At 42.3% G+C, this 21,075-nt stretch overlaps 1 protein-coding gene across 2 annotated transcripts in view; it reads left to right on the top strand.

The window, feature by feature from the left end:
• Positions 1–21,075, top strand: part of galnt7 (UDP-N-acetyl-alpha-D-galactosamine: polypeptide N-acetylgalactosaminyltransferase 7) — a 145,258-nt gene that overhangs the window by 106,946 nt on the left and 17,237 nt on the right. The window contains exons 5-6 of one of the 2 annotated variants that reach the window (XM_063049485.1): positions 1,629–1,708; positions 15,515–15,697. In XM_063049485.1, the coding sequence (XP_062905555.1) occupies positions 1,629–1,708; positions 15,515–15,697 (263 nt within the window). Of the gene's footprint in view, positions 1–1,628; positions 1,709–15,514; positions 15,698–15,863; positions 16,047–21,075 lie in introns of both variants that reach the window. The other variant, XM_063049484.1, reaches the window with a different exon arrangement.

Below are 21,075 nucleotides of genomic sequence, written 5' to 3'. Positions count from 1 at the left end.
TCCAGGTGAGGTAGGACTAATGTTCGACAAAGGATTGGCATGGCTCCTCTGCTGTAGCATTGGCTGATAAATGGAATAATTATATAACCATTTCCCAATCTGTCCTAACACATTTCTATGACATGTGCACCCACCCTTTCAGGTTCCTCTGTTTTTAGAACAATTGTCTTTATTCTATATTGTCACTTCTCATTCTTTGCAACTAAAATGAATCTTATATTAAACTTCATTTACCTGCTGTACAAGCCTGTTTATGCCCTGCTACAATTTGCCGCTATCCTCTTTCCCCACAATGAGATTCATATTAATCACTTATATTTACTAGAATCTTGGTTTAATGAGGGAGTAACATTGACCATTAGGTCACTATTTCCATATCCAAAGAGCATTGAACAATTATGGTCAGTGCTCCTATGAAATCTTACCAAACGTCCCACAAGGTTAAAGTGACTTACCAACTTTAAGTTTAGCCAAATTTTCTACTGCCATCACGCTAAGAATTTTTAACATACCTTCACTTGTACTTTCAAAACACCCACTTCCCTGATGAAGACTGATGCAAAGTATTCAGTGCCTTAACAGTGTTGGATTCTGATGGTTTAATCGAATGTTCTTTCAGAAGTCGGGAAAGAGGCACATAGTGTGTTGCTTCACGATAATTTTATTAAGCATTAAGAGAAGAAAGAAAGTTGGAATCGGACAGTGATAGAGGTCTACTAATTGAGGAGAGGGAGATTCAAAAGATGGTGCCCAGCATGGAGCAGCTCTTTTTATACTCCATAGATAAGAAAAATTCCATTCAAATTTGTAGATAAGAGTCAACCAATTAGAAAGCTTTTATTCAAATAATGCAGTACCAAGAGAAGCTTCCAGAACTTTCTAAAATCATACCAGTATAACCATTAGGGGACACACTGAACAACCACATGTGCACACTATGACCATTGGGAAGCATACTAAGCATTTGCTTGCGTTTAAGTAATTATATAAAATGCAAGCAGACAATTATTAAACTGCAAAGAAAATAGCAATTAAGCAGTTGGATCTAACGACAATGCCCTTGGCATTGATGTGTGGAGTCCCATTTTTGTCCTTAATAGTCCCCACTCTTCCAAGGTTATATTATCTTATTACTATTCATATGCCACCCTTTGCTTTATCATTTAAATTGGTTGCTAGTCTTTTCTCACTTACTTTGTTTGTCTCCATTTGAGTTTTCAGTTCTGCTCTTGACTTTTCTGCAATCAAACTGGTATTTATTTCCTTCACAATGTCTGTGAGCTCCACCATGATACTACCACCAGTCACATCTTCCACTCTTCTATCCTCACCCGCTTCCTCCCATCCCATAGCATCTTCCTGTCGTAACCAGAGAAGATGCACCTCTTCCCTTCCCACCGACCAAGACTCAAAACAATCATTCCAGGTGAAGCTGTCATTCAGCTTGCACTCCCTCCAATCTAGTAAAATGTACTCCATTTTTATCTTTTTCCTAGCTTATTTATGTGAATTGTATGACTGTCAATAAACGAAACATTCCCTAAAATGTGGTTATGTCACTCAAGGATCTAGCATTACTCGGTCACGGTTACAGCATCAATTGCAAACCTTTATTCCTTAATTTCCAGGTCTTGATATATCTTGATGCCCATTGTGAAGTTGGACATAACTGGTATGCACCACTTATAGCCCCCATTACTGCAGACAGGTAAGATGAGCTGTTTTCCTTCAAATGCAGTTCAAGAAATTGGGAAATCAGATACTAGTAGTTAGATTATGTGAGATTGTAGTTTGTTTCCATTTCATACCCATTTTTGAATTGTAACTTATTTACTATTCCCAACTACCTTTTGAGAGTGTGTGATGTGTCACCTTATTGAATTACTGAAGTTTTTCTAGTGAAGAAGCTCAACACAATACTATTGAGTAAAGAGTTCCAGGTGTTAGACCCAGTGACAATGATATATTTATAAAATGTTGAAGTAGAACCCGCAGGTGGTGGTGTCCCCGTGTGCCTACTGCCTTTGTGCTTGGAAGTAGAGATTGTAGAGTACACGTAATTCAGGCACTCTACTTCAGCAGTGAAGGAAATGAATGCTTAGGCTTGCAAATGAGGTAAAACTCCAGCAGTTTCCTCTGCCCTGGATGGTATTGAGTTTTGCTTTTGGAAATTCCCTGAACCAGGGATATGGCAAATATCCCATCATGCTCTTGACTTGTGCCTTGTAGATGGGAAGAACTTATCAAAAGGTTGCTTAAGTTTGTCATAACCAAGGGTGGTATTGGGAATAAGCTCCTACTGCCTATTAAATGCTCCCAATGGTATGCGTCTCAAATTGCCTCTGACAACCAAGTCCAGCTCCTGGCCTTCACATGTGGCTTGGCTACTAAGCCCAGCGGAACAATTTTCACTGACAGTAGAAGGGGCAAAGGCAAGTTACTGGCAGCTTAAAATCAGTTGCTTTGGGCAGATGGGGCTCATCTCAGAGAAAGAAAACTCCGATCTCAAACCTCCACTGCCTTGTGGCTATACACACTCATGATGGAAGCTTTAACAATAAACCCCAAATGGAAAATACAGAGCTGGAGTCCCTAAGGCAGTTGAGTTCAACGCTGATTGGCAACTCCTGCGACACTGCTGGTGCCAAATTGTATTGGTCTCTGCAGTTTATTTGGATTCATTAGCTGTGTGGAGAGGGGTGCCCGCAACATGGGCAACAGCTTGCCCTCCATATTGTACTGCCCTGGTTTGTGTGTCATGTAGACAGCTAGCATGCAGCATCCATGGTTGACCCCAACCAACAGAGGGCCTAATATCAAAAGGATAAACATTTATTCTTTTTAATAGGTCTTAGATCAGCACCAACACTAAGAGTTTTGCACTGCAAAGTCAAAAATCTTTGAGTGTATTGGAAAAATGAAACAAAAACAGCACTAAAGTTCCTATGCGCTTTTGGGAAAAGTAGAAAATTGATTAATGTCATTATATCATTATTCCTTCAATTTCAATGCTTTAAAGGGACAGTGTAGTGATTTGTACCAGTGCTATGTCTGAGAAAGCAGCCATGCACAAAATGGCTTCTGTGTTTTACTTGCATGGAATTTGAAGTCCAGTGCAACTTACAGTATATCACTATGAGATATGATGACATCTATACAGCTTTCAGTATTTTCTTCTTCAATGTACCTATCCTTGCACCATTCAAAGAGCCTTTGTAGATTTGTATAATCAGTAAAGGATCATTTAATTAATTTATTTTATTTAGAGATACAGCACAGTACCAGGCCCTTCCGGCCCAATGAGTCTGTCACCCAGTTCCACCAATGTGACCAATTAACCTACTAACCCGATTTTCTGGATTCTTGAACATCAGTTTCTTGAACTTAAGGTAATTACTCCCCCTTCTCCTTCGCCATTCCCCCTTCCTTCTCTCACCTATCTTCTTATCTGCCCATCATCTAGTGTTCCTCCCCCTTCCCTTTCTTCTGTTACCTCTCCTCTCAGATTGCCCATTCCCCAGCCGTTTATCTCTTTCAACAATGACTTCCCAGCTCTTTACTTCACCCCTCCCCCTTTCCCGGTTTCACCTATACCCTACAACCTTGTAGTTCTTCCTCTCCTCCCCCCAACTTCTTGCTCTGACTTCTAATCTCTTTTTTTCCAGTCCTGACGACGGGTCTCAGCCCAAAGCACCAACTGTTTACTCTTTTTCCATATATGCTGTCTGGCCTGCTGAGTTCCTCCAGCGTTCTGTGTGTATCACTTTGATTTCCAGCATCTGCAGATCTTCTCTTGTTTGTGAACCTACTAACCGGTACATCTTTGGAATGTGGAAGGAAACTGGAGCACCCGGAGGAAACCCACGCTGTCACAGGGAGAACCTGCAAGCTCCTTATAGACAGTGGAGGAAGTGAATCTAGGTTGCTGACGCTGTAATAAAGTTACGCTAATCACTGTGCTCCATGCCACCCTCTAACAAGTGAAAATCTAACCAGCTCCCCTTGGCATTATGTGCGATTACTGTTTCCCACTAGCAGCATCTTGGTGCTTTACAATGATCAGACACTTAATTGCATCAGCTACACAGTACTGTGCAAAAATCTCAGGCACATATATATAGCTAGGTGCGTAAGACTTTTCTATAGTACTGTATATGATGTCTTTCCAGTTACCAAATAACCTTTCATGTTACTGAGCTAATACAAAGGTAAGTACTCTTATTTCTGTTTCCCAACCACCTTCATATTTTAACCAACAGACAGTACTGTGCAAAGGTCTAATGCACCCTAGCTATATATAAGTGCCTTAGACTTGCACAGTGCTATATAAATATTAGGCAAGAAAACAGGTCAGGAGCTACAAAGAATATCTGCTTTCTGACATGCCAATAGTTTTCTAGTATTTACAAGGCAGAAAGTTAAGAATGTGATGGGATACTTGCACAGATGAATTTAGCTTCAATATAAATTGTGCATCTCAAAATCATCCAGGATAAACTCACCACTTGAATAATACCCTATCCATTAGCTCACGTGTTCAATTTTGCTGCTTTTTTTCAATAGGTGGAATAATATTATAATGGGAGAAGCCATTACAACCATGTACATTGCAGCAGAACCTGAGCAGCACATAAAAGAGATTTTAAATTGCCATTGACAGAGCATTTTGCAATAAGTGACGTATTCATGTGGGTATTTAAATTACATTTGTACTGAATTTCTTCTAGGAGCTCGCCAATTAATAGCCCAAAAACTGCAGTGCTTTACAAAATTGGTGGGCCACCATCTTCTCAAGGGCAGTTGGGAATGACTAATGAATGCTGACCTTACTAAAGGCATCGATATCCCAAGAGTATCATTTAAAAATATATTTAATTTAGTTTTGCATAAAAACACTTGAATGATTAGTAGCCACGACTTCTCTATGTCTCTAGGTTTGAATGATAAGCACATGCATAAGCTAATTGTACTGATTAATTCTCTCGGGTGATTAGGATGCTGTGACCTCATTTGTTATAGAAACATAGAAAACCAACAGCACAATACAGGTCCTTCAGCCCACAATGCTGTGCCGAACATGTACTTACTTTAGAAATTACCTAGGGTTACCCATAGCCCTCTATTTTTCTAAGCTCCATGTACCTATTCAGGAATCTCTTAAAAGGCTATTGTATCCGGCTCCATTACAGTCCCCGGCAGCCCATTCCATGCACTCACTGGTCTCTGCGTAAAAAAACTTACCCCTGACATCCCCTCTGTACCTTCTTAAAAGCACCTTAAAACTGTGCCTTCTCATGTTAGTCATTTCAGCCCTGAGAAAAAGCCTCTGACTATCCACACCATCAGTGCCTCTCATCATCTTATACACCGCTATCAGGTCCCCTCTCATTCTCCGTTGCTCCAAAGAGAAAAGGCCAAGTTCACTCAACCTGTTCTCATAAGGCATGCTCCCCAATCCAGGCAATATCCTTTTAAATCTCCTCTGCACCCTTTCAACAGTTTCCACCTACTTCCTATAGTGAAGTGACCAGAACTGAGCACAATACTCCAAGTGGGGTCTGTCCAGGGTTCTATACAGCTGTAACATTACCTCTCGGTTCTTTAACTCAATCCCATGGTTGATGAAGGCCAATGTACTGTATACCTTCTCAACCACACAGACAACCTGCGCAGCAGCTTTGAGTGTCCTATAGATTCGGACCCCAAGATCCCTCTGATCCTCCACACTGCCAAGAGTCTTACCATTAATACTACATTCTGGTGACATATTTGACCTACCAAAATGAACCACCTCACACTTATCTGAGTTGAACTCCATCTGCCACTTCTCAGCCCAGTTTTGCATCCTATTGATGACCTGCTGTAACCTCCGACTGCCCTCCACACTATCCACAACACCCCCAACCTTTGTGTCATCAGCAGATTTACTAACCCATCCCTCCATTTCCTCATCCAGGTCATTTATAAAAATCACGAAGAAAAGAGGTCCCAGAACAGATCCCTGAGGCATACCACTGGTCACCAATCTCCATGCAGAATTTGACCTGGCTAACTCTTTGCCTTCTGTGGGCAAGCCAATTCTGGATCCACAAAGCAAGGTCCCCTTGGATTCCATGCCTCCTTACTTTCTGAATAAGCCTTGCATGGGGTACCTTATCAAATGCCTTGCTGAAATCCATATATACTACATCTACTGCTCTACCTTCATCAATGTGTTTTGTCACATTCTCAAAAAAGTTCAATCAGGCTCGTAAGGCACGACCTGCCTTTGACAAAGCCATGTTGACTATTTCTAATCATATTATGCCTCTCCAAATGTTCATAAATCCTGCCTCTCAGGATCTTCTCCATCAACCTACCAACCACGGAAGTAAGACTCACTGATCTATAATTTCCTGGGCTATCTCTACTCCCTTTCTTGAATAAGGAAACAACATCTGCAACCCTCCAATCCTCCGGAACCTCTCTCGTCCCCATTGATGAAGCAAAGATCATTGCTAGAGGCTTAGCAATCTCCTCCCTTGCCTCCCACAGTAGTCTGGAGTACATCTCGTCTGGTCCCGTTGACTTATCCAACTTGATGCTTCCCAAAAGCTCCAGCACATCCTCATTCTTAATGTCTATATTCTTAAGCTTTTCAGTCTGCTGCAAGTCATCCCAACGATCACCAAAGTTCCTTGTCCGTAGTGAATACTGAAGCAAAGTATTCATTAAGTACCTCTGCTATTTCCTCCGGTTCCATACACACTTTTCCACTGTCAGACTTGATTGGTCCTATTCTCTTACATCTTATCCTCTTGCTCTTCCCATACTTGTAGAATGCCTTGGGGTTTTCCTTAATCCTGCTCACCAAGGCCTTCTCATGGCCCCTTCTGACTTCCCTAATTTCATTCTTAAGCTCCCTCCTGTTATCATTATAACTTTCTAGATCTGTAACATTACCTAGTTTTTTGAACCTTTCGTAAGCTTTTCTTCTTGACCAGATTTTCAATAGTCTTTGAACACCATGGTTCCTGTACCCTTCCATCCTTTCCCTGTCACATTGGAACTTACCTATGCAGAACACCACCCAAATATCCACTGAACATTTGCCACATTTCTGCCATACATTTCCCTGAGAACATCTGTTCCCAATTTACGCTTCCAAGTTCCTGCCTGATAGCTTCATTATTCCCCTTACTCCAATTAAACGTTTTCCTAACTTGTCTGTTCCTATCCCTCTCCAATTCTATGGTAAAGGAGATAGAATTGTGATCACTATCTCCGAAATACTCTCCCACTGGGAGACCTGACACCTGACCAGATTCATTTCCCAATACCAGACCAAGTACAGCCTCTCGTCTTGTAGGCTTATCTATATATTATATCAGGAAACATTCCTGAACACACCTAACAAACTCCACCCCATCTAAACCCCTTGCTGTAGGGAGATGCCAGTCAATACTGGGGGAAAGTAAAATCTCCCACCACGACAACCCTGTTATTATTGCATCTTTCAAGAATCTGTCTCCCTATTTGCTCCTCGATGTCCCTGTTACTATTGGGTGGTCTATAAAAAACACCCAGTAGAGTTATTGACCCTTCCTGTTCCTAACTTCTACCCACAGAGATTCAGTAGACAATCCCTCCATGACTTACTCCTTTTCAGCAGATGTGACACTATCTATGATCAGGAGTGCCATGCCCCCACCTCTTTTGCTTCCCTCCCTGTCCTTTCTGAAACATCTAAAGCCTGGCACTCTAAGTAGCCATTCCTGCCCCTGAGCCATCCAAGTTTCTGTAATGGCCACAACATCACAGCTCCAAGTACTGATCCACGCTCTAAGTTCATCTGCTTTGTTCTTGATACTCCTAGCATTAAAATAGACACGTCTCAAACCATCAGTCTGAGCGTAAGCCTCCTCTATCATCTGCCTATCCTTCCTCTCTCACTGTCTACAAGCTTTCTCAATTTGTGAGCCAACCGCCCCTTCCTCTGTCTCTTCAGTTCGGTTCCCGCTCCCCAGCAATTCTAATTTGAACTCTCCCCAACAGCATTAGCAAACCTCCCTGCCAGGATATTGGTCCCCCTCGGATTCAAGTGCAACCCACCCTTTTTGTACAGGTCACTCCTGCCCCAAATGAGGTCCCGATGATCTAGAAATCTGAATCCCTGCCCCCTGTTCCAATCCCTCAGCCACGCATTTATTCTCCACCTCACTCTATTCCTATACTCACTGTCATGTGGCACAGGCAATAATCCCGAGATTACTACCTTTGAGGTCCTGCTTCTCAACTTCCTTTCTAATTCCCTGTAGTCCGTTTTCAGGACCTCCTCCCTTTTCCTACCAATGTCATTAGTACCAATATGTACCACAACCTCTGGCTGTTCACCTTCCCACTTCAGGATATCGTGGACGCGATCAGAAACATCCTGGACCCTGGCACCTTGGAGGCAAACCGCCGTCCGTGCTTTTATCCTGCGTCCACAGAATCGCCTGCCTGACCCTCTAACTATAGAGTCCCCTATCACTCCTACCATCCTCTTCCTTTCCCTACCCTTCTGAGCCACAGGGCCAGACTCTCTGCCAGAGGCGTGGCCACTGTTTCTTCCCCCAGGTTCCCCCCCCACCCCCAACAGTACTCAAGCAGGAGTACTTATTGTTAAGTGGGACAGCCACAGGGGTACTTGCTAGTATCTGACTCTTGTCCTTCCCTCTCCTGACTGTTACCCACTTATCTGTCTCCTGAGGATCACCTCCTCATTTTCCCTGACTAGACGGTGCATCTCCAGTTCCCTAACACAGTCCGTAAGGATCTGCAGCTCGACAGTTATGAATACCACATCATGCATGCATGATGACTCAAGTGTCTGGTTATCTCTGCTTAACCAAAAAAGTAGCTAACTTACCTGGAAAATCCCATTAAATCAGGAGGGCGGACGGAAATTTCATCCATCAAATCCACGCCAACTCTACTGAGGAATTCAGTCAGTCCCGTTTCCAGGAATGGCCTATAACCCTGTAAATTATTTTTCCCCAAATGCCAGTCTGCTTCCCTCAATGCATAAACACTTATCAGCAATAGAAAAAAAGATTTTTCCTCTGTACCTTTCCCACTATCTTATATCTATAGCTTTAATCTGTGATTTCCCAATCTTCTAAAAGGTATACTGTAGTTCTTCCTCAACATAAACACAAGAGATTCTGCAGCTGCTGGAAATCCAGAGTAACATACAAAATGCTGGAGGAACTCAGCAGGTCAGACAGCTTGTATGGAGAGGAATAAACAGTTGACATTTTGGGCTGAGACCCAGTCCTTGATGAAGGACCTCAGCCCAAACTGTCGCCTGTTTATTGCTTTCTGTAGATGTTGCCTGACCTTCCAGCATTTTGTATGTGTTACTCTATTTTTTACCTCTATTTCCCAGTTAAGAATGTATGCATCATATTCAGTACTTCTCTTGAGCTTCTTGCTGCAAGAGCTACATCTCTAGCTTTTCCATTTTAATCTTATGGTTCAGATCCCAGATCCATGGAACCATTTGAGTAAATCTTTTCTGCACCTTCTCTAGGACATTTGCATCTCTCTTGAAGTGTGGGATTAGAACTGAACATACTTGTTAGCTGATCAGTATCTTACGCAGGCCCATCAAAAGTCCCAGTTTAAATTGCACATATAGGTTTCAATTCTTTTACAATGAGAGTGAGTGTGTGTGTGTGTGTGTGTGTGTGTGTGTGTGTGTGTGTGTATATGTGTATGACTGTGTGCCTTCAGGCTTCTGTACCTCCTTCCTGACGGTAACAATGAGAAGGGGTCATGTCCTGGGAATTGGGGGTCCTTAATAATGGATACTGCCTTTCCGAGGCACTGCTCCTTGAAGATGTCTTGGATACTACGGAGGTTAGCCCCCATGGTGGAGATGACTAATTTTACAACTTTCTGTTGCTTCTTTTGATCCTCTACAGTAGCCTGCCCACCTCCCCCCCCCCACCCACCTCCAATACCAGAAAGTGATGCTGCCTGTCAAAATACTCTCCATGGTATATCTGTAAAGTTTTTGAGTGTTTTCGGTGACAAACCAAATCTCCTCAAACTCCTTATGAAATGTAGCTGCTGTTTTGCCTTCTTTATAACTGCATCGATATGTTGGGACCAGGTTAGATCCTCAGAGATCTTGACATCCAGGAACTTGAAATTGCTCATTCTCTCCACTCTGTTCCCTCTCTCCACCTCTGTTCCCTCTGTGAAGATTGGTTCATGTTCCCACATCATATCCTTTCTGAAGTCCACAATCAGCTGTTTGGTCTGACTGTCACTGAATGCAAGGTTGTTGCTGCGACACCACTCCACTAGTTGGCATATCTCACTCCTGTACACCCTCTGGGCTCTATCTGAGATTCTGCCAACAATGGCTGTATCATCGGCAAATTTAGAGATGGCATTTGAGCTATGCCTAGCCACACAGTCATGGGTATAGAGAGAGTAGATCAGTGGGCTAAGCACGCACCCCTAAAGTATGCCACTGTTTTTGTCAGCAAGGAGGAGATGTTATTAGCAAACCGCACAGATTGTGGTCTTCTGTTAAGAAATCGAGGATCTAATTGCAGGGGGAGGTACAGAGGCCCAGGTTCTGTAGCATTTCAGTCAGGGCTATAAGAATGATGGTGTTAAACGTAGAGCTAGAGTCAATGAACAGCATACTGACAAAGGTGTTTGTATTGTCCAGGTGACCCAAGGCCACTTGAAGAGTCATTGAGATTGCATCTGCTGTAGACTTATTGTAGCGATAGGCAAATTGCAATGGGTCCAGTTCCTTCCTGAGGCAGGAGTTTATTTTAGCCACGACCAACCTCTCAAAGCATTTCGTCACCGTAGATGTGAGTGCTACTGGACGATAGTCATTAAGGCAGCTCACACTACTCTTCTAGGGCACTGGTATAATTGTTGCCCTTTCAAAGCAGGTGGGAACTTTCAACATCCATGTGCTTAGTCTCTTACATGTCCCTGCTGAAGGGGCTTGGCCCGAAACGTTGATTCTTTATTCTTTTCTATAGATGCTGTCTGACCTGCTGAGTTCTTCCAGCATTTTGTATGTGTTACTCTTAAATGTCCCTATTGCATCAGTGTCTTTCACCACCCCAGAGAGCACATTTCAAGCACCTAACACTCTGTGTTTAAAACTAAAACCCACATCTGACATCTCCCCTAAACTTCCTCCCACTCCCCTTAAACAGATGTCCTCTGATATTGGCCTTTGCCACCCTGGGGAAATGGGGCTACTCTCTCAGTTACACCTCCTTCCCCCCCCCCCCAACCATTTCCCATGACATTCTTTCAATCAATCAAATTTGGATCCAGCTTGCCACTCGTTCTTGAGTTTCATGTTCTTTTACCTGTTTTGAATACTGTCTTGTCAAATGCCTTTGTAAAACCTTTTGGGCTGCAAACACAATGTTGTCCTGGTCCCTTCTTTTAAAAAATAATGATTCAGGCCAGTCAGACTCCACCTTCTCTCACCAATCCTCACTAACACTCCTTTATTAGAACATAAAACAGTACAACACACACCAGTCCTCATTGGGAGCAGGAGTGGAAAAGGTGACCAGTTTCAAGCTGCTAAGTGTCAACATCTCTGAGGATCTATGCTGGGCCCAATACGTTGATTACAAAGGCACGACAGTGGCTCTACTTCATTTGGAGTTTGAGGAGACTAGGAATGTCACTCAAGATACCTGCAAAGTTCTGTGTATGTACTGTGGAGAGCATTTTAACCAGTTACGTCGCCATCAGGTATAGAGGGGCTGCTGCAGAAAGTTGTAAGCTCTGTCAGCTCCATCATGGCAGCATTGAGAACACCTTCAAAAGGCGATGCCTCAAAAAGGTGGCATCCACCATCACCCAGGACATGCTCCCTACTCATTGCTGCCATCAAATAGGAGGCACAGGAGACTGAAGACACAGGGTCAGTTAGAAAACCATGCTGATTTTGACCTTAATAATAGACTCCAACATTTTTCCAATCACTGAAGTCAAGCTAACTGGCCAATTTCCTTCCTTTTGCCTTCCTCCCTTCTTAAAGAGTGGAGCAACATTTGTAATTTTCCAGTTCACATCCTGGATACTGTTTAGAGGCCTCTGTGTAACTCCTATCAGGGTATTTTCACCTTGGCAAGGATTCTACATCTTCTGATCCTATATTACCTCTTTCCAAGGATTTGATTTCATATTTAGCCAGCCCACCCATTCTGCCTACCTGCCTGTCCTTTCAATGCAATCTGTATTCTTGACTGTTAAGTTCCCTATCATGATCTTCTTTCAGATATGACTCAGACGCAGATGCCCACAACATCATTCTTACCAATCTCTTAACTGCACCATAAGATCATCTACTTGATTCCGTATACAGAGTGCATTCAGATATAATACTTTCAATCCTGTATTGATCACCCTTTTTGATTTTGACCCCTTGTTACGCCTTAGCTCATTTTACCGACTGCTATTTTGCACTATCATATGCCTATCCTATCCTTGCTCGCTGTCTCACTACACACTGCATCTAGTTGTACACCAACTGTCCCATCCTCAGCCCTCTTACTCTGTTTCCCATCCACCTGCCAAATTAGTTTAAACCTTCCCCCACAGCTCTAGCAAACCTATCTGCAAGTACTGGATTAGTAAAGGCACCCGTTAGTATTGCGAGACCATGGATCTGTGCCTGGAAAGTCTTCACTCTCCAGGGCACAGGCCTAGGCAAAGTTGTATGGAAGACCAGCAGTTGCCCATGCTGCAAGTCTCCCCTCTCCACGACACCAATGTTGTCCAAAGGCCCATACAGCTTGGCACCAGTGTCGTTGCAGAGCAATGTGTACTTAAGTGCCTTGCTCAAGGACACAACACGTTCCCTCGGCTGGGGCTCAAACTCACCACCTTCAGGTTGCTAGTCCAATGCCTTAACCACTTGGCCATCTGCCCATATACTGGATTACCATGAGAACATACAGAGCTTTGATTTAATAATTCCCTGAAATACATTATCGCTGTTAATGTAGCGCTGTGCTGGAATAAAAAACACCTGACGCAAGATTTTGACCCAAATCGGCACCGATTTTTCCCACTCCTCTCCTCCCCTCCCCACCCCCCACACCCCCGAGTTTCTCTCACAGAATGTTACTCCAGATTAATATACAAAAAATGCTGGAGGAACTAGCAGGTCAGGTCACATATATGAAAATGAATAAACAGTCAACATTTCGGGGCAAGACCCTTCTTCAGGATGGGAAGGGGAGGGGGAAGATGCCAGAATAAAAAGGTGGGGGGAGGGGAAGGAGGATAGTTAGAAGGTGATAGGTGAAGCCAGGTGAGAAAGGTAAAGGATGGGAGAAGAAGGAATCAGGTAGGAGAGGAGAGCAGGCTATGGGAAAAAGGGAAGAAAAGGGGGCACTAGGAGAAGATGATAGGCAGGTGAGGAGAGGAGGTAAGAGGCCAGAGTGGGGTATAGAAGAAGAGGAAAGGGAGGGATAAGAAAAAAAAATTACCAGGAGGAGAAATCAATGTTCATGCCACCAGGTTGGAGCCTACCTAGACGGAATATGAGGTGTTGCTCTTTCACCCTGAGAGTGGCCTCATCATGGCACATGAGAAGGCCATGCACCGATATGTTGGAATGGGAATAGGAATAGAAATTAAAATGATTGTCCACCAGGAAGTTCCACTTTTGGCAGATAGAGCGGAGGTGCTCAACAAAGTGATCCCCCAATAATGTGTAGGGTTTCACCAATGTAGAGGAGGCTGCATGGGAGCACCGGATACAATAGACAACCCCAACAGATTTGGAGGAGAGGGAGGAGGTGAATGGGCAATTGTAGCAGTTTGGCTGCTTGTAGGGATAAATGCCAGGAGGGGAGGGATGAATGGGCAAGGGAATCGCAGAAAATAGAGGAAGGGTGGGTTGGAAGGGTGTTTATTGGTAGCATCCTTTTGAAGATGGGAGAGATTGTAGAGAATGATATGTTGGATGCAGAGGCTGATGGTTGATAGGTGAGGACAAGAGAAACTCTGTCACTGTTAAGGTGGCATGAAGAGGAAGAGGTAAGTGTGGATGTCCAGGAAATGGAGATGCGTCAGCATCATTAGTGTAGGAAGGGAAACCACATTATTTGAAGAAGGAGGACATCTCTGATGTCCTGGAAAAGAAAGCCTCATCCTGGGAGCAAATCTAGTGGTGACAAAGGTAATGAGAAAAGGGAATAACATTTTTACAGGAGACAGGATGGAAGAGGTATAGTGAAGATAGCCGTGGGAATTAGTAGGTTTATAAAAGATGTCGTTAGACAGTTTATCTCCAGAGAGATCGAGAAAGGGAAGAGAAGCATCAGAAATGAACCAAGGGAATTTAAGGGCAGGGTGGAAGTTGGAGGCAAGATGATGAAATATCATCTTTGCCTACAACTTATTCCATATTCTAGCAGCTGCCGTCTCTTGTGCCTCTGAATCGGAATCAGGTTTATTATCACTGACATATGTTGTGAGATTTGTTGTAAAAGTAATACAGGTGTCCCCCACTTTACGAAAGTTCGCTTTACAGCACTTCGCTTTTACAAAAGACCTACATTAGTACCCGTTTTCACTAACCGAAAGAAATCCGAAGAGGATTTTCACTTTTACGAAAAAAGGCACCCACTTTAAACTTGTGTTTACCCCGAAAAAGACTACCATGACCGTGAAGCCTTGCGTGGGCAGGTGTATGCGCATGCATGTACGTGCCGATTTTTTTCTACAAATCGGTTTTGACTAAATCTTCCCGATTCTGATAAGTGAAACTACACAGTACATACATTATTTCTACTTTATATAGGCTGTGTATTTATCATATAATTCCTGCTTTTACTATATGTTAGTGTTATTTTAGGTTTTATGTGCTATTTGGAATGATTTGGTAGGTTATTTTTTTGGGTCTGGGAACGCTCAAAAATTTTTCCATATAAATTAATGGTAATTGTTTCTTACTTTACGCCATTTCGGCTTACAAACCGTTTTATAGGAACACTCTACTTTCGGATAGCGGGGCAAACCTGTAAAATAAACTGCTAGAGGAACTCAGCAGGTCAGGCAGCATCAGTGGAGGTAGCAGGATGGTTGACATTTCAGGTCACAACCCTGATGCGGGACTTTGATCAGATCTCAGTCATCCCTTTGCCTGACCCGCTGTGCTCCTCCAGTAGTTTATTTATTTCTCTCGGTCATGGCGCTCCATGCTGGAGTAGATGCTTAGACTTTTGCCTATGGAGTAAGACTTCTGCTGGGAACTGACCAACTCAGACATAGCCCAGCCGCACGCTTTATGTTATGAGGAATGTGCCACTGGTTCCTTGAGGTGATGAGTAAAAGCTGTGTGTTTTTTCCAGTAAATGCCAGCAGTCATTCAATTTACTTCACCTTTGCTATAAATATGTGCAGTTAGATGTTAAATAAGAAGGTCCAACTTGGTTTATCTATCTTTGGTATGTACTATGTTCTTGAATATTTGTTTCAGAACTACATGTACAGTTCCCCTTATAGATTACATAGACGGCAATGACTTTACCATTGAACCACAGCAAGGTGGGGATGAGGATGGTTTTGCCAGAGGGGCCTGGGATTGGAGCTTACTATGGAAGCGTGTACCATTGAACAGTCGTGAAAAGGCCAGAAGAATACATAAAACTGAGCCTTATCGGTAATCGCAGATGAATTTATTTATTGCTGATTTCCATTATATCTCTAATCTCTCCATTTTTCCCATGTAACCGGCTGCATCCCACTTTAATTCCAATAATATGTTGACGCATGGATCCTTGCACCTACCCTTTCTGCCAATACCAACGATATTGCCAATGCTGCAGAACCTCATGTACTGTGCCACTTATAGATGCCATAAGTGGAAATACTTACGCGATATCGCCACAAGGGGGTGGTGATGAAGATGGTTTTGCTAGAGGAGCATGGGACTGGAGCATGTTGTGGAAGCGTGTCCCCCTCTCCAAGCGAGAGAAGGAAAGGAGAAAGCATAGAACTGAACCATATTGGTAATCATTAGAACATTTGATAATTGCCACTTACAAAAGTCCGCACTCTAGTTCTTTATCCTGCTAATGTCCATGCTTTCTATTCCTGTTTTATATGTTGACTACTTCTTTACTTGAAAAAAAATCTTCACAATGATTTGAAAATGCTGCACTTGCATTTTGCCAAAATATTTCTAGCTTTGAATGTGAGAACGTCTCCACTATTTATATGTTGTTAAACACTTAATTGATTTAAGTCCTGGAAGGGCTTGCTGCCAGGTAAGGATCGACCAATATTAGTTCTTTGTCAAGTTGTGTATGGAGCACTACAAACCAGAATTTCCAGTTTAGCATGTCATGCAATCACCAAGATGCACCTACTAGTGCTCTGTGCTGGTATTTGTTGCAAAGGGAGTATTCCAAACCGGCCAGTAATTCAATAATCTTAACCTTTTACAAAAATGCAACCAAGAGAAATCATGTAGTGTGGGATATGTTTAGTAGGTTATTGGTGTTTGGTTTGTCATTGTCATATGTACAGCAAAACGCTTTTGTTGCACGCCATCCAGGCAGATCATTACAACAAGTACATCCAGGTAGTCAAAAGGCAAAAAGAAATGTCAAATAGAACAGGAAAACAGAAATAGGATGAATCCCTCTTTGAACATTTGCAGAGATAAATGTCTGACAAAAAAATGGCTTGAGAGATTTGTAAATATTATTTGAATAATCCCCCGAATGCAGTTTTACCTCCATACATAGGGTTTTACAACGTCCTTGGCCACACTGCCACATAGTTTTCTTCACACGCATCAAATCTTGGCATCCTACGTGGGTTTAAGCCACTCCTATTGTATGTACACATGAGTGAGTGCATTTAGATGAGTGAAAGAGGGCTTGTATTATGTCTCTCCATTGCTAAAACCTGAGGAATAATCAGATGGAAAATCAGTTTGAATTACACTGGTGCAAAATTACACAAAGCTCTTGAGTTAAGAGTACAATTTTAACCCCTTCAGTGAAGTCATTGAGAGCCCACATTGAAATTTGCTCCATCAAATACTGTGTAAAACTGGATCTATTTCCAAGGGCATCCATTTACCATGAAATAAACCACCATATTTCTCTTAAATCTTTGAAAATTATTCTGGATTATGACAATGGATTAGAAAATCAATAAAAGTGTGCTAGGCTATAAAATATTTGATTGCTATGACACTTGCAGTGCCTTGGAAAAACTATTCAGCCCCCCCCCCCGCCAACTATTTTCACATTTTTCAGTCTCATTTCATATATTTAAAATATATTGAAGTAGGATTTTTGAACTAATCTACAAAACATTGTGCATCATGTCAAATCAAAAGAAAAAATTGAAAACCTGTTCACAGTTTACTAAAAATTTTTAAAAAAACAAATTTATGAGGCTGGGAAAGTATTCATCCCCTGTGTAATTATGATGCTAACTTTCCTCAGGCAATACTGTATATTACCTTACCAACTCACCCAATTTGTTGATATAAAAAATGGAGGATCACATAAACAAATACCCACTCTCTCTGTAAGGTCCAATAGTATGGTAGATTTTCAACAGAGCAAATCAAAATGAAGACAAAAGAGGAAATGATAATAAAGAAGCGCAGATCTGGGGAAGGGGACAAGACCACCTCAAAGGCACTGAACATGTCTCAGTGCTCAATGCAGTCCATCATGGAAAAAGTGGGAAAAATATGAAACCACAGTTACACTGCCCAAGTTAGGCTGCCCCTCCAGACTTAGTTGCTGGAGAAGACTAGCACTTGTAAGAGAGTCTACTGTGACACTAGCAGTCACTCTGAGTGAGCTGCAGAAGTCACTAGCTGAAGCTGGAGATGAAGTTCATGCCTCCACAATTTCTAAGGCCTTGCATGAAAAGGATACTTATGGAAGAGTGGCAAGGAAGAAGCCCTGGCTAAAGATTAGATTATGAGGACACTCAGTCCTCATTTATTGTCATTTAGAAATGCATGCATTAAGAAATGATTCAATGTTCCTCCAGAGTGATATCACAAAAAAAAAGGACAAACCAAAGACTAACACTGACAAGACCACATAATTATAACATATAGTTACAGCAGTGCAAAGCAATATCATAATTTAATAAAGAGCAGACCATGGGCACGGTAAAAAAAAGTCTCAAAGTTCCGATCGACTCCCGATAGTCCCGATAGCAGGTGGCAAAAGGGAGAAACTCTCCCTGCCATAAACCTCCAGGCGCCGACAACTGCCAATGCATTGGAAGCACTCGACCACAGCTGACTCTGAGTCCGTCCGAAAACTTCGAGCCTCCGACCAGCCCTCCGACACCAAGCACCGAGCACCATCTCTGCTCAGCACTTCGACCCCGCCCCGGCCACCAAGCAACAAGCAAAGCCGAGGACTCGGTGCCTTCTCCTCCGGAGATTCTGGATCACACAGTAGCAGCGGCAGCGAAACAGGCATTTCAGAAGTTTCACCAGATGTTGCTCCATACTCTCACATCTGTCTCCAACAAATCAGGATTGTGCATGGCACCCTACTTGACAGATAACAGATATCATTCACCGGAGTGGCCGCTGCGCGCTGCATTGCGCTGCCATCTTCTCCTCCTCACAAAAGCATATCCTTTGGAAACATGTCACTTAGAAGACGCTGTAAAGATGTTGAAGAAGGTCTTGTGGTTGGATGAGAGTACAGTGCCAGGTAACACCATCCTTACTGTAAAGTTTTGTAGTGGAGGTACATCACGCTATGGGAATGCTTTTCAGCAGCAGGGACTGGAAATCTTGTCAGCATTGATGGGTAGATGAATGCTACTAAATACAGAGAGACTCTGGATTAAAAAAACCTGCTAGCCTGTGCAGGAAAGCTTAATCTGGGGAGGAAGTTTGTTTTTGAGCAGGACAATGACCCAAAGCGTACTGCCGGAGCAACTACAGAGTGGCTTCAAATGAAAAAAATCGATGTCCTTGAGCGGCCCAGTCAGAATCCTGACCTTAACACGATTGAACATCTCTGACAACGCCTCAAGATTGCTGTCCACCACCACTCCCCAACTAACCTGGCACAGCTTGAGCAATTTTGCAAGGAGGAATGGACAAATCTTGCTCCATCACATTGTGCAAAGTAATAGAGGCTTATCCAAGAAGTCTGTTGGCTGTAATAGCTGCGAGAGGTGGTTCAACTAAGTACTGAGCAAAAGGGGGATGAATACTTTTGAACTGGTGACATTTCAGTTTTTCATGCTTTACAATTTTCCCGTTTTTGGGCTCTACTGTAAAAAGAAAAGGAGCATGTGATTCACAAATTAAAATTCTCAGTTAAATTGATCAAAATCCCTGGTTGTAGTGCTCATTTATGTGAACAAAGGATTGGGGGCTGAGTACTTTTACAAAGCACTTTATCTGACGAGAGTAAAATACGACCCATAGCTGAGGAATTTAAATTTAAGTGATAAATATATTTTTCTGTTATTTCACAATAAATTAAATAAATCTGAGGCAAAAGATTAGTGTTAGTAATCATGACTAGTGTATCACTAGATCATTGTAAAACTCTTAATTTCACTAAAGTCCTTTTCAGTAAAGTAATCTGTTATCATTACCCAATCTTACCCACAGGTAAATGTATCATCAGGCTGTTTCTCCATTTATATAGTAAATAACTCAAATCAAGAACAATTAAGGATATAATTAAAATGGTAATGCACACATCCCAAGAATGAAAACAGACCTAATCCGTACTGGCCATTTCAAACTGTTTTAACAAGGAGAAGGATGTGAGATCAGGGAGAGGTATGTTGATGCTCGAGGGCATGTTTATATCAAGAAGGAGATGTATCTCTTGCAGATGTTAAAAGTGGGTAAATCCCCAGATCTATTCCAGATTATTGACAGAGACAGGAGAGCAAGAGAGGAGATTGTTGGGGCCTTGACAGAAATCTTTATATCTTTTTTGGCCACAAGTAAGGTCAGAGAGTGCTAAGAAATAGTGAATATTCATTTGTTTAAAAGGGGCAATAACAATAAACCAGAAAATTTAGGGATAGGATCTTCTTGCATCTGGAAAAGCATAGTCCTCTAAGAATGGTCAGCATGGTGCGTGTGAGAGGTGTCATGTCTTACAAACTTGATTGACTTTTTTAAGGCAGCAATGACAATTTATGAGGGTCAGGCAGAGGATGTTGGATTTCAGTAACGATTTCAACAATGAGCCTCATGGTAGTTTTAAAGAAAAACAGCAGAACCCAGTCTAGTTCTGGTCTTGAATTTCTCTGTCCTGAACATCCACGAAATTTTGCTTGTTGTGTACATAGTCATGTTTATTTTTAACTTGTTTGTAATATCAGATATATTGAAATTAGAGATAGATATAATGCTGCACTAAACTGGGAGACGCTGTATGAAAGTAATACTTTGGTCGATCCTTACCAAGTAAATTATCTGGTTTATCCTATGGTACAAGGTATAAGATGCAATATTACCTTCTGTGTGGAAAAGAAAATCTTGAGCTGAAGTAGCCACCGAGCAGTGGCCTTTGTCTGGTTGTTCTTTAGATATTTGCAATAATGTGAAATAAATCACTCATTTCTCTCTATCTGTTGAGTCAGCAACACAGTCAGAATCGTTACATTGAACGTACTGACTGAAATTTCACTGATTAGTTACTATTTACAATCTCATGAAATAACAAAGAAATTTTGTGTGAAAGCATGAGTGCGTTTGCATATCCGATATCTGTACCAATAACGCTGGGATTCTTAAACACAAGAGATTCCGCAGATGCTGGAATACCAGAGCGACACACATAAAATGCTGGAGGAACTCAGCAGGTCGGGCAGAATCTATGGAAATTAATAAATTCTCCCAAGGTCCACTCTCTTCTCTTATCAGATTCCTTCTTTTCTACAACTTTACCTCTTCCACTTATTACTTCGCAGCTTCTTACTTCATCTGCCCTCCCCTACCCACCTGACTTCACCTGTCACCTTCATCGTCTCACCCCACCTTCTTATTGTGGGTTCTTCCCTCTTCCT

This window comes from Mobula hypostoma, chromosome 5 (genome assembly GCF_963921235.1).
Source record: "Mobula hypostoma chromosome 5, sMobHyp1.1, whole genome shotgun sequence".
Lineage (NCBI taxonomy): Eukaryota > Metazoa > Chordata > Chondrichthyes > Myliobatiformes > Myliobatidae > Mobula > Mobula hypostoma.
Note: the sequence above shows the minus strand (reverse complement) of the source record. Positions and strands in the feature narration are given on the sequence as shown.